Source organism: Phascolarctos cinereus, unplaced genomic scaffold, assembly GCF_003287225.1.
Source record: "Phascolarctos cinereus isolate Bilbo 61053 unplaced genomic scaffold, phaCin_HiC Scaffold_2;HRSCAF=192, whole genome shotgun sequence".
NCBI lineage: Eukaryota > Metazoa > Chordata > Mammalia > Diprotodontia > Phascolarctidae > Phascolarctos > Phascolarctos cinereus.
Window position 1 is genome coordinate 93,352,387 of NW_027555625.1, and position 12,929 is coordinate 93,365,315.

The 12,929-nt window shown below is 44.4% G+C and overlaps 1 protein-coding gene across 3 annotated transcripts in view; it reads right to left on the reverse strand.

Moving 5' to 3' along the window:
• Positions 1 to 1,420: 1,420 nt before the first annotated feature.
• Positions 1,421 to 12,929, reverse strand: part of MCFD2 (multiple coagulation factor deficiency 2, ER cargo receptor complex subunit) — a 54,233-nt gene continuing 42,724 nt past the window's right edge. The window contains exons 1-4 of one of the 3 annotated variants that reach the window (XM_021001284.2): positions 12,540 to 12,784; positions 6,563 to 6,716; positions 5,876 to 6,035; positions 1,421 to 2,999 (exon numbers count right to left, since the gene is read on the reverse strand). In XM_021001284.2, the coding sequence (XP_020856943.1) occupies positions 2,868 to 2,999; positions 5,876 to 6,035; positions 6,563 to 6,716; positions 12,540 to 12,639 (546 nt within the window). In that variant the 5' untranslated portion in view covers positions 12,640 to 12,784 and the 3' untranslated portion in view covers positions 1,421 to 2,867. Of the gene's footprint in view, positions 3,000 to 5,875; positions 6,036 to 6,562; positions 6,717 to 12,475; positions 12,785 to 12,929 lie in introns of those variants that run through there. The other 2 variants (XM_021001286.2, XM_078149500.1) reach the window with 2 other exon arrangements.

Genomic DNA, 12,929 nt, shown 5'->3' on the forward strand with positions numbered 1-12,929 from the left:
GTGACCCTGGGCAAGTCACTTAACGCTGATTACCTCACCAAAAGGCAAAAAAAAAAAAAAGATCACTGGCCCAATTTGAGAGTGAAGTTCACTTGTTTTGAGTTCCCAACTCTTGAACATGGACTGGGAGAGTAGAAGACGCAAAATTCAAACCCAGGCCCTCAGATCCCAAAGCCAATCTTTGTCCCACATCTCTCTTGCCCTCCATAGGGCTGTTTCCTCAAGTACTAAATGAAGGTAGCTTAGATGTTGTTTAGGGTCCCTTCCAGGTAACATACCATGATTCAATCATTCCATCAGTCAATTCAGAAAGTATTTATTAGATGCATAATCTATGCCTGGCTATGGAGACGCTCTGTTTTCTAAGAATTGCACAAAGGCTAATGAGAGAAGGCCCAGGATAACTAGTTTTTTGCTCAGTAGACAACACAAGTCATACCTTTGCTTTGGTCAAAAAGAAATTTTTCTTTTAGAAAAAAGAACAATCGTGACTTCTTTAGAGTCAGAGTTAGCAAACATTAAGTGCCTACTCTGTGCCACGCAACGTACTAGGTTCTGGGGATACCAAGACACTCTCTGCTCTCAAAGAGCTCACAGTCTAATGGTGGCGGAAGACAACACAGAAAAAGACCCAGCTCTGGGGCATGATGAAGTCCTGCAGCTGGAATGGGAAAATTATCTGAGGAGGTGTGAGTTGCAGGGTTGATTTCATCTGACAGAATGAGGAGTTTCTGTATATCATGAAATCCAAGTGAAATACAAGGCTGCTTCTCCATTGGCAAAGTGAAATGTGTCACTTGGAAAATGCCAGCAAATCCAACACTTTCTGCCTAGGCCCTGGAGAGCTTTCTGCAAACAATGTTGGCCAGTTTTAATATTTGGCAACAAAAGCTATCAGGCCCAGGATGAAAAAGCTTTGCATTCTGCTCTTAGGGATGTCGTAATATGCTTAACTTGGCCAGGGAAGCAAGAACCAAAAAGTCGCTTAATTACTAAAGAAAAAAAATGACTATAAATGGAAAATGACCTCTAGTGTGAAGAATCTAAGGTCTGTGAAGTCAGTGCAGCCCTTGAGTGGCAAATGAGAGCTTCATTTGAGAAAGCACCACGATCTGGGGCTTGGACTCGGGGATGGATATAGTTCTTTAAGGATTATCCATGTGCTTTCTTTCAACAACCCAGAGAGATGAATTGGTATTATTACTCCCATTTTATAGATGGAGAAAGGGAGTCTCAGAGAAGGGAGTACACAGATCTGTTAAGTTTCAGAGCTGGAACATGAACCCAGGTCCTTAGACTCTAAACCCAAGGCTCTTTCTACTACTCCATGCTATACCCCTTGATAGGATAAATGATAAAAAATTAGCCCAAGATCAAAAGGAGCAAGAAGTACGAGTTCAAGAAATCTTTCACTCTCTAGTTATTCAAGTTCATCATATTTATTACTCATATATCCAGAAAATCCATTATACAAATCTTTCAAAATAACTAGACATTACAAGAATAGTTTACAACATAGCTCTGATTGCACGAACACTCAACACAGGAAACCATTTTTATGAATACATTTGTTTTCTTTTAAGAATACTTTAATACAGAAAATAGGTCTTTGAACATCTTAGAGCACAGTTCAGTAATAAGAGATTCCTTTCCTATTAGTTATAATAATGACTTATCATTTCTGGTTTTCTAATGCCATTTAACACAGTACACGCCAAACATACCCAAAGTAGTACTGAGACAGTGCTTTTTGTCTCAGGGTCTTTCTGTCTTACTTTTCAAATACTGTTGAGTCTACAAAGTTCAAAGGACTTTAGGCCTTTTTTACTGATCTGAAAGAATTCAAGTATTCTCTTGACTAGGAGAGCTCATCTAAAAGTTTTCCTTCTGAAATCACCTAGTTTGAACGTTAAGGTATCTCACTAACCCTTAACTGGCAGCATTGTCTTTTTCATTCTGATGCAGGTTAAATTATCTAGAATTTTATTTTATGCCCCATGACTGGATAGAGTTTTAACATTCCACCTATACCCCTAGACCATAAAATGGAACTCTAGAAAGTAGTGTTAAATACAAACATTAAGAAAGTTAACGTTCTTGACATCATTTGGAACAAAAAAACCACATTACATTCATTCAAGGTCTCCCCCAGGTTGAACATGGTATTAAAAAATCATAACAAAAATAAAGTATAGAGATGTGGCAGTAGTCTTGTAAAATATTGAAAGACTGAAAAGCTTAAATGCTGAGGTCAACATCGGGGGTTATTTACACCCAAGTCCAAACTGTTTTCATCAACAGGCTCTACTAACTGTTGGGTTCAGTATTTGGCAAACATTCCTTTCTAATGTTTGTAGCTATAAACAACCTTGCAAATAGCCACCTGCCCACAGCAAGCAACTATCTGTACTGGGCAAGCTGTAAAGAACACTGATTACACAAGGACCTATGGGGTGGATAAATATCAGCTGAGATTACATGTCTGGGACACCATTTGTTTCCTAGGCCACATGGAGTTTGCCTGGCCACATGAAAGAAGTATTCATTTGACAAGATTTTCTGCTAACATTATTAAAACCAAGAGTCAGGTAGTATCAGTTCTAAGCACCCACCTCAATAACATACCACACTCTCAAAAGTGCTCGTCTGTCAAGAAGTTAAACATTAATTCAGGCGTGGGATGCAGTATCACCATTTTTGAGTCTCCCCAAAAGTTTCTATTTTCACTCCAAAGTAACAAGTTGCTACTGGGTCTCTTCCTGCAGCACTTAAGTTGGAAAAGCACAACTACTCTGCAATATGGCAAGCATTCAATCACATTATACTGGGTCACATTTGCATATAACTAGCAGGTGGTCGACAGATTTTTATTCCAGTGATTTTGCAAATTCAGCATAGTCGATGTAGCCGTCGTTGTTCTTGTCGTCATCCTTTAAAACATCATCTATCAAGTTCATCAGTTCTTCTTCCTTCATGGCTGGTGCCTGCTCCCCTCCTTCCTATGAAACATAATTATGAGTAGCATAGTCACACGAGAGCCCGGGGGTGAAGGAAGGAGAGAAAGGTTAACAAAACTAATGCCAACAAAGGTCTGTCCCAAATGTGATGAGAAACACATCACGATGGCACCAGCAGCCAAGTGGATGATGAGAAAAAAACCACGCAGTAACCAGACTCCACTTAATCATTTATTTTATTCATCAGTGTGATTTCATCAGTGGAGGGAATTAGCAGATTGAGGCAGACTGGCAATTCATCAGAGCATGGCGGAGGTGGCTGCCAGGATCATGAAAAGTCTCACAAAAAATGGGGCTCGGAAACAGGGCTTAAACTTAGCTCTTCCGGGCCCCCAGAATGGGCTCTCCATCCTCTCTGCTGTGTTGCCCCTCATTTAACAAAAATAATTCTTGCCTATAGTTTAGAATTATCATTTACCAATGAAGAAAGCAGCCACAGCCTGACCAAGCCCTTATTTCAGAAAACTACTGGGACAGTTTGAGCTTTGTCCTGTCCCATAAATACATCCTGTAGCTCTGGCTGAGGGCTGCTGCAAGAGCGCCTGAGGTGGAGGAGGTGAATGATTTGACACAAAACCCACGCCCTCTACTGGGCAAACAGCTCATAAGGGAAGCGGCCCAGTGAGAGGAGGTCAGAGTGAGGTTGGGATGGACACCACAGTGACCCATCCCAGGTGCTCACTTCACTTAGGTGAAGTATAGAAACCGGGGGTCACAGAGAAAAGGGAAACAAGATGATGGCCAAGTGGCATCAGAGAAAACCTGGGGGTGCAGTGGAAAGAACACTGGCCCTGGAGTCAAGAGGACTTGAGTTCAAAGCCAGCCTCAGACACGTAACACTTACTAGCTGTGTGACCCTGGGCAAGTCACTTAACCCCAATTGCCTTACATAAATAAAGGAAGGAAGGAAGGAAGGAAGGAAGGAAGGAAGGAAGGAAGGAAGGAAGGAATAGCTCACAGCAGGTCACTGTTTAGGAGCCCTGTTGATTCTTCCTTTGAAATATTACCCACAGCCATCTCATCTTTCCATTTCCATAGTCACCACGTTAGCCCCAGCCCTAACCCACTGCCCAGCCTACCCCCAAACACTTGGACTGCTGCAAAAGTCTAACTGGTCTCCCTGCCTCCAGCATTCCTATTCCAATCCATCCTGCCCACCAGCACAGACCTATCTTCCTAAAACACTGCTTGACTGGGCCATCTCCTTGCTTAACACCCTTCAAGGCTTCTCATCCCCAACAGGATAATAACTACACTCCTTAGCTTGACATCCATAATCTGATCCCAGTTTACCTTTCCAATATGGAAACCCCTCAATCCTAATCTTCTTGATACACACACCACTCTGCCTGAATGGAATATCTTCTCTATTCTCTAAATTCCACCCATCCTTGGAGTTCTGACATATCCCACATCCTCCAAGTAGACTTCCCCAACTATCTCATTTCATCATCATCCCCTTCCTCTAAATGTCTATGGCATTTATGATCCATATTACTCATTTGACACTTACCACATGCTGCCTTAAATTATTAATTACCTTTTTTCATGTAGCTACATCTTAGCTCTCCAATTTAATTTCAAATCCCTTGAGGCCAGAAACTATACATACTTGAATTTCCAATAGCTTCTAGGATAGGGATGAGAATACAGTAGGCTCTCATAAGCATCTGCTGCCTGAATTATTATGCAAAACAGCCTAGCTCCTCTTTCTTGCAAAGTTATATATCTAGTATGTGAGGAGCTGGCAAATCCAGACTAGTCAGCAGACTGCAGTTCTGTTCCTACTCTGCCATTTAGCAGTCCTAAAGTTTTCTAGACCTCAGTTTCCTCACTCCATTCAACAAGCATTTATTAAGCACCTACAAGATGCATGTATGAGTACTATGCTTGACCCTGGGGATTTAAAAAAAAAAGTGACTCCTCTATAAAATGAAGGAGGTCACACTGGATGATTTCTAAGGGCCTTTCCTTCCTGACATTTTAGAATTCCTCAATGTTAAGAAACTCCCACATGCTGACTATGAATTTTCTAATTTTTTAAAGAGCATCTAAAACCAATTACCTGTGGCAGTGATTGGGTCTACATGGCATAGAAAATCGCAAACCATCATGTTAGCCTGGAATCACCCTATTCTACTTCCAGACCCAATTTTTTTTTCTGAAAGGAGCTATCAAAAGGTACATTAAATTGACGTGTTAGGTTAAAGAAATAAATTCTCTAGTCTGTCCTGTACAGGAGGGGCAAGGGAACAAGGAAGAGGAAAAACTAAGAGTAGTGGGATGTGACAGGAAAATCACAAAATTTTAGGAGGATCATCTAATTCAACCCATGCCTGAAAAAAGGATCCCATCTCAAACATACCCTGAAAGTGGGCACCCTGCCTTCTCTTGGGAGACCCCCCCCAACACATCCACTCCCCCTCCCCTCCTAAGGGTGTCCATTCAACTTCTATATTGCCCTAATTGCTAAACATCACCTCTAGATTTACCTCTTGGGTACTTCCATCCATTTCTCCTGGTGCCTTCTGGGGCAAAAGAGAAGAAATCTTACCCCTCTTCCATGTGGTGGCTCTTTGAACACTTAAAGGCAAATATAAAGTCTCCCCTGAGTCTTCTCTGCTCCAGGATAAACATCCCTATTCTTATAGGGCCTTTTCTATCCTGGCTGCTCTCATATTTATCAATGTCCTTCCACAAATTCGGTGCCCAGCACTGAACTCTCCAGGCAGAAGCTACAGGGCAATGAGTCCCTTGCTAATGAAGAGGTGAGGGTCACATCAGTACATGTTACATGAAGATGATTCCCAGAGACCTTTTCACACAGGCATTGCCCCCTGGGTGGGCTTCTCACTCACCTCCTTATGGACATGAGAGATAGCAGTAGCCAGTTCTAAGCCATCAAGCAAATTATTGCCATCATAGTCATGCATCTTGAAGTAATGCAGCTGCAGCTCTTGTGGAGACATCTCCGATTCACTTTTCTCAATGACGCCTTCTAAGTGTTCCATGATGTGCCTAAAAACCAACAGTCAGACTGAGACCATCATGAAGGCTTTGTGAAGACTTCAATCAGTCCTCTGACGACAACGAAGGAGGAACACAGGAATGACTGGTCTGACTGCAGCCACGGCTTAAATCTCGGGCATTTTCCCTCACAGCAGCAGACTGCAATGGCAGTAGACAAATGCAACAATAAAAGGCCAGCCCTGCTGTGGCTACCTGACCCACCCCAGGACAATGGGAGTTTTAGGGATGAATACAACACGGAGGGGTTATTTCTCATGCATGAAGAGAAAAAATATGGGTGATGCTGGGAGAGCAGAAATGTAGGCTCCAGTGGTGGCCATACCACTAACTCACTTAACTTCTCTGGGCCTCAGTTTCCCCATCCATGTAACTGGAGATAATAACTATCATGACTTACCCCCCTCCCAGGATTTGGGATTGGATTGTGTTTTAGGAAAAAATAATGTTCTGGGTGCAGGTGCAGCTGCAACTGACAGGCCCACTCCCTAGCTCCTGGCAATCCTTGTGACACGTACTCTTTGTCCTGCACCATGTTCTTATCCAGGCGAACACCAGCATGGCCATGGCTGTCCACATGGTCTTCTGCCCCAGTGCTCAGGAAGGCAAATGCCCCAAGAAGGCAGCACAGAAGAGCGGCTTGAAGCATCCTCGGGGAGCTTATATCTGCGTCTAATAAGAGGAGGAAATACAGAGGGTGATAATAAAGGTATGAATTACACCTAAAACTACCATAAAGATCTGTGATCCAGTCATCACTCCTGCCAATTCAAAGAGGCAACAGACCCACCAGACCTGGGCGGGAGGGAGGGAACGAGGGGAATAGTGCTACAAGGGGTCCTAGGTCTGTCTCCAGCTCAGTGTGTGACTTTAGACTATTTCCTTATCTGTCACATGGAACCTAATAAGTCCTGGCCTACCCGTCTCATCTGGCTGCTGAGATGGGCTAATGAATGGCACAACAGATGTGAAAGGATTAAGTACTATGGAGATGAAGTAGCCCAGAGGCCTGGCACAGTGTGGGCTGCCAAGAAGCCCCAGTCTCCAACAATTAAAGACAAAAAGTCCCAGGCCTTCACAGCCAACCATCTGGTCTGGAGGCGGCAGGTGAATAAACAACCAAAGTAGGCAAACAGCATGCAGTGCAAAGACCCAATGGATGTAATACCTGGGGAGAAGGGGTGGGGGTCGGGGGTCACTTTCCAGAGGTGGGCCACAGGTCCTGCTGAGACACCCTGATTCAGACTGTCCAAGTGGCCAGCTGTAGTCCACAAACCATTGGGTTATAGCACAAGCTGGTACCTTAAAATTCTCCCCACCACACCCCCAACTCAGCAATGGTGAGGGGAGGGGTATCTGGAGCCTAGGGTTTAGGCACAAGAGACATTTGTTCTCCTCTTTTGCAAAGAACAGCTGTAATCCGAGGGGCACTGTCATCGGCTCACTCCAGCCCCATCCTCACAAGAATACTTTCAAAACAGTGTGAGTGCTGCCGGCCATATACTGCAAGGAGGTCAGTAACAGCCACCACAGTCCTAGGGGTAAGACATCATTCAGGGCAGCACTCTCTGTGATAGCAAAACACTGGCAACAAAGTGATCAGAGAACAACATGTGAACACAATAGAAGATTCTTACGCTGGATGTGAGAAACAGCAAAAACACAGAATTCAAATGAATGTGGAAAGACTTGTACGAAGTGACAGAGATGCAGAGCTAAGAGAACTGTATCATGACTTCCGATAGCACATGAAAACAACACTAAAAGGCAGCTAAGCTCCAATTACTTACTTACAATGGAACAATCCCCACCCCCCACCCCCCTAAACTGACTCCTTTACTTTTTTTGCAATTACATAAAACATTTCCCTATTGGTCACTTTGTGTAAGAAGATTCAAATAAAAGAAAAAATGAAAGAAGTGAAAAATAGCATGCTTCAGTCTGTATTCAGACAATATCAGTTTGTTCTCTGGAGGCAGACAGCATTTTTCATCATGAGTCCTTTGGGATTATCTTGGATCACTGTACTACTGAGAATAGCTAAGTCACTCACAATTTCATCAAACAATGTCGCTGTTACCGTGAACAATGTTCTCCTGGTTCTGTGCATCAGTTCGTGTAAGTCTTTCCAGGTTTTTCTGAAATCATCCTGCTTGTCATTTCCAATTCTTAGGCACCACAAAAAGAGTTGCTATAAATATTTTTGTACAAATAGGTCCTTTTCCCTTTTTTTTGGATGTCTTTGGGATATAGACTTAGCAGTGGTATTGCTAGATCAAAGGGTATGCAGAGTTTTACAGCCCTTTGGGCATAGTTCTAAATTGCTCTCCAGAATGGTTGGATCAGTTCACAACTCCACCAACAGTGCATTAGTGTCCCAGTTTTCCCATGTCCCCTCCAACATTTGTCATTTTCCTTTTTTGTCATATCAGCCACTCTGAGAGGTGCAAGGTGGTAGCTCAGAGTTGTTTCAATTTGCATTTCTGTGACCAATCCCGATTTTTAGCATTTTTCATATGACTACAGATAACTTTGATTTCTTTGTCTGAAAACTGCCTGTGGAACACTCCTGATTCCAGCACACGTCTCTCACCTGGCTAGGGAGGGGTAGAGTGTGGGGGTGCAGGGCACTGTGCACATTCTAAAATTTCATGCTTTGTCAGTCTGTTTTGCAGAACTGGTTTTCTTTGTCAGGAGGAAGTTTCAATGTAGAGTGGAGGAAACATTCAAAGAGATAACTGGTGTTAAAACAAAGTCATCAGTCAAAAAGAGGAGGGCAAATTGGAGGGATGGCATCATTCTTGGCAGCACTGCCCCAGCAATCCCCAGAATGGCACTCATTTGGATGGCTATGTGGTGAAGTATTTGTGTAGATGATCCAACACACACGCACACACGCACACACACACACACACACCCCCAGGAGTCTCACTGAACAGAGATACTCTTTATGATGAAATCTGTTCTGTGCCGTGGAATAAAAGGTTTCCATGTTAACTGCCACCTTACTAACACAAAAAAGTAGGACAACTAGGTGGCACAGTGGATAGACTGCTGAGCCTGGGGTCAGGAAGACCTGAGTTCAAATGCAGCCTCAGACACTTAGCAGCTGTGTGACCCTGTGCAATTTACTCAACCCTGTTTGCCTCAGTTTCCCCATCTGTAAAATGAGCTAGAGAAGGAAATGGCAAACCACTCCAGTATCTTTGCCAAGAAAACCCCAAATGGGGTCACAAAGAGTGACTGAAGTGATAGAGATGCAGAACTAAGAGAACTATACCAAGACTTCAATAGCACAGATGAGAACGCTAAAAGGCAGCTGAGCTCCAATTACTTCAGACAGGACTGAAATGAATGAACAGCAACAGTAACAAAACAAGTGGAGAACAGTCAGAAACCACCTTCTGACTTTCAAACGGTCAAATCTCATCAGCGAGTGTGCTCCTGCCACACTGTTAGAACTTAAATCGCTACCAAGAGTGACTATTCAGGCCTTCTGCCTCTGAGAAATGTGAGAAGAGGGTAGGAATGCTACATCTGCACAGACATTTCCAACTTGTGCATTTGCTGTCAAATCCAAAACACCGCTCAGCATTTGGGGTATTTGGCTCAATCCCTCTAGCAGCACCTTGCTTAGCTCCCTCTGAAAGCAGCAGTTACCATATGTTTCTAACTCTCAGGAACAAGAAAGAACAAACCAACTGAACAGAAGAAAAAACACCCACAATCATGCCCTGGCTTGGGTATAACAATTTGAGAGTCCCCAGACAGCATGTAATGATACAACCCAAGTTCAAAATACTATCTAAAAAAAAAAAAAAGCAACCCTCCTCTGCCTCAAGAGCAAGGTATCACCAGCAAGCCAGACCAAGAGCTTGGCTGCTCCCTGTACAAACACCCTGCTGATAAACAAGGGGAATAAATCCCCTATATCTCAATGTTCCCCCAGAAAACAACAAGCTCCTCGTTACATTAAGTAAGGAATGAGTGGCTCAGCATAGGACTTATTTTTCTGACTCAGCTCTAGAGGCAGGTTCCTAGTTAAAATAGTTTACCCATCCCTCCTGTGGTAAGTAAATTAATACCATCCAAGAAAAAGTCTCCAGCTTAAGAAATTCAGAACTGAGACTTCATTAATACTAGACCCAACAGTGTCTTGGCCACAGTAAGCATATAATGAATATTTGTTGATTTGAGCTTAAAGACAAAATATAAGAAGATGAACTTCCAACTTGAGAGAATGAATATAATTATTTCCTCAAGCCTAAACTTCTTATATTAGCATTTGAGGCCCACCATAATCTGCCCCCCACTCTACCTACCTTATTCCCCACTTTCCCAAACATACTTTCTCTGACCCACCACAAGTTTCTTACTTCTATATCATGCCAGAGTATTCCTGCCTATATTTTCATCCCCAGTGGTCTCAACCCACCTTCAACACTTATCTAAAGCCTTCTCATCCTTCAACGTCAAAGATTCAAATCTCAAACACCATGGTGCAGTATGGTTCAGTAGAGCACCAAATCTGGAGTCAGAGGACCTCTCATGCTTACTACCTGTGTGACCTTGGGCAAGGTACTTTACCCCTACGGGCCTCAAGTTTCCTCATCCATAAAATGAGAAGATCCATCCAGATGGCCTCTAAGGTCCTTTCCAGCTACAGACCTTTGAGACCATTCTTGACTTCTTGACCAAGCAACCCAGACTTTTCCTTTCTACAACTATCTATAAGCCATAATGTCTAAAGCATCATATGGTAGAGTGCTGGATTCAGGGTCAGCAAAGGCAAGTTCAAATCCTGACTCTGTAACTTAACTATGTGATCCCGAGCAAATCACTAAAAGCCTGTTTCTTATTCTGTAAAATGGATTTTATAATGCCTACCTTGCAGGATTGGTTGGAGGATTAAAGCACTTTGAAAATATTAAAGTGATTTTGTTGTTGTTCAGCAGTTTTTCAGTCATGTCCAACTCTTTGTGACCTCATTTGGGGTTTTCTTGGCAAAGATACTGGAGTGGCTTGCCATCTCCTTCTCTAGCTCCTTTTACAGATGAGGAAACTGAGGCAAACAGGGTGAAGTGACTTGCCCAGGGTCACACAGCTAATGTCTGAGGCTGTATTTGAACCCATGAGTTCAGGTCCAGCGCTCTATCCACTGTGCCATGTAGCAGACCATTAAAGTGCTACGTGTCAGTTATTAATATTCATGTTTGCACTTATCACATTCACGAGATTCTTCTCCCCTACTAGATTTTAAATTCGGAGGCAAATCCTTGATAGTCTCATGCCTTTCACAGTGTCTAGAGATGAAGATACACCAGACACTTGGTAAAATGCAGGGTGAATTGAAAGTCACTGAGCCTGATAAGCTTTTGTATCCTGCTGAACCAAGCAAGATCTCAGAACCTCCCGTTAAGTGTTGCTGGATTTGGAGTCAAATGATGTGAGTTCAGTTCGCAGGCTGCACCCTGCACTTCCTGTGGGACCTTGGAAAAGTCACTGAGCTTAACCAGACCTGTTTTGTCACTTGTAACACGAGAAGATTGGACTAGACTCCATCTGTTTCTCTCCCAGTTTGAATTCTATCATCCTATTGAGCCTTTGGGCCCTTCCAGCTAAAGCCCAGCTCTGTCATTCCGGAAGAACAGTGTTGGAAGAGACCTTTGAGATCTTCAGCTCTCATAATCAAGTTATTAGTCCAGTTAGAATCGGAAAGCATTTGGTTTTCCTCTTACCTCCCCAAAATGCCCATAAACTGTTAGCAGCTTCTCTCCTAGTCTGGAAGTAAACAAAAATAAAACTCCTGCAGTGCCTTACTGATGCTGTGGACACTGTGCCCTAGATGACCTCTACCCAAAGCAAGTGACAAAGGCAAGTTAGGCAATGCACAATTTGCCTGTGGAGAAAGTACTATCACACATTTAGAGCTGGGAAGGACTTTGGACACCACACAGTCCAATTCCCTCATTTTACAGAAGAGGAAACCGAGGCAACAAAGAAAATAAATGAATTGCCCAGGGTCCCACAGTGGTGTACATGTTCAAGTTGGGAGGTGACCTAGGTCTTGCCAACCTCCCCTCTAGTCCCCTATTTCACAACAGTCTGTTCTTGGCCTGAATGTGAGAGAGGAATATGAGAGAGGAAGCATATGCTTGGGTGAGTCTGGCAGATGCACTCAGACAAAAGCAGAACTGGTGCTCAGTGCTCCCCTCAAAAGCGAGTATTTTGAGCACGCTTTCGTGTAGGAACCTCTGGAATTCTGACCCCCGGCTGCCTCTGCCTCTGGCTTGTAAGGGTCCCAGCCAAAACCCTGGACAGTGACCTACCAGGAACAGACTCACCCAGGCCAGTCACTTCTCCTGGGGGTGGGGGTGGGAGTGGGGGGGCACAGCAAAGACCCTGGACAGTGCCCTACCAGGAAGACTCACCCAGGCCCAGTCACTTCTCCTGGGGGTGGGGGGGCACAGCAAAGACCCTGAACGCCGAGCTCACCAGGCAGCGCCTCCACCGTCCCGGTCCCGCGTCCCGGTTTTCTTCCTCCTCTTGCTCCGCCCCCTCGGGACTCCCTTGTGGCGCATGCGCGCCCCTTCATCGCTCGCCCATTGGCAACCGCCCCGCCCCTCCTTCCCACTTCCCGAAGCCTGGCTTGTTGCGGCTCTCAGAGCAGTCCACGTATAATCGGGCCCAGGCGGAGGGGCGGGGCCTTCCGCCAGGTCTTGCCCTCCCCACTCCTCCCAACTTCCTCCCTCTGCCCCCCACCTCCGCCCCCTGACTCCACTCCCCCGAGCAGAGAGAGGGCCGGTTGCCCAGCGACCAAACACGTCACAAGGCCTGGCCTGGTGGGGGCCCCCCAGTGGCCGAGCTCAAAACTGCATCTGGGGG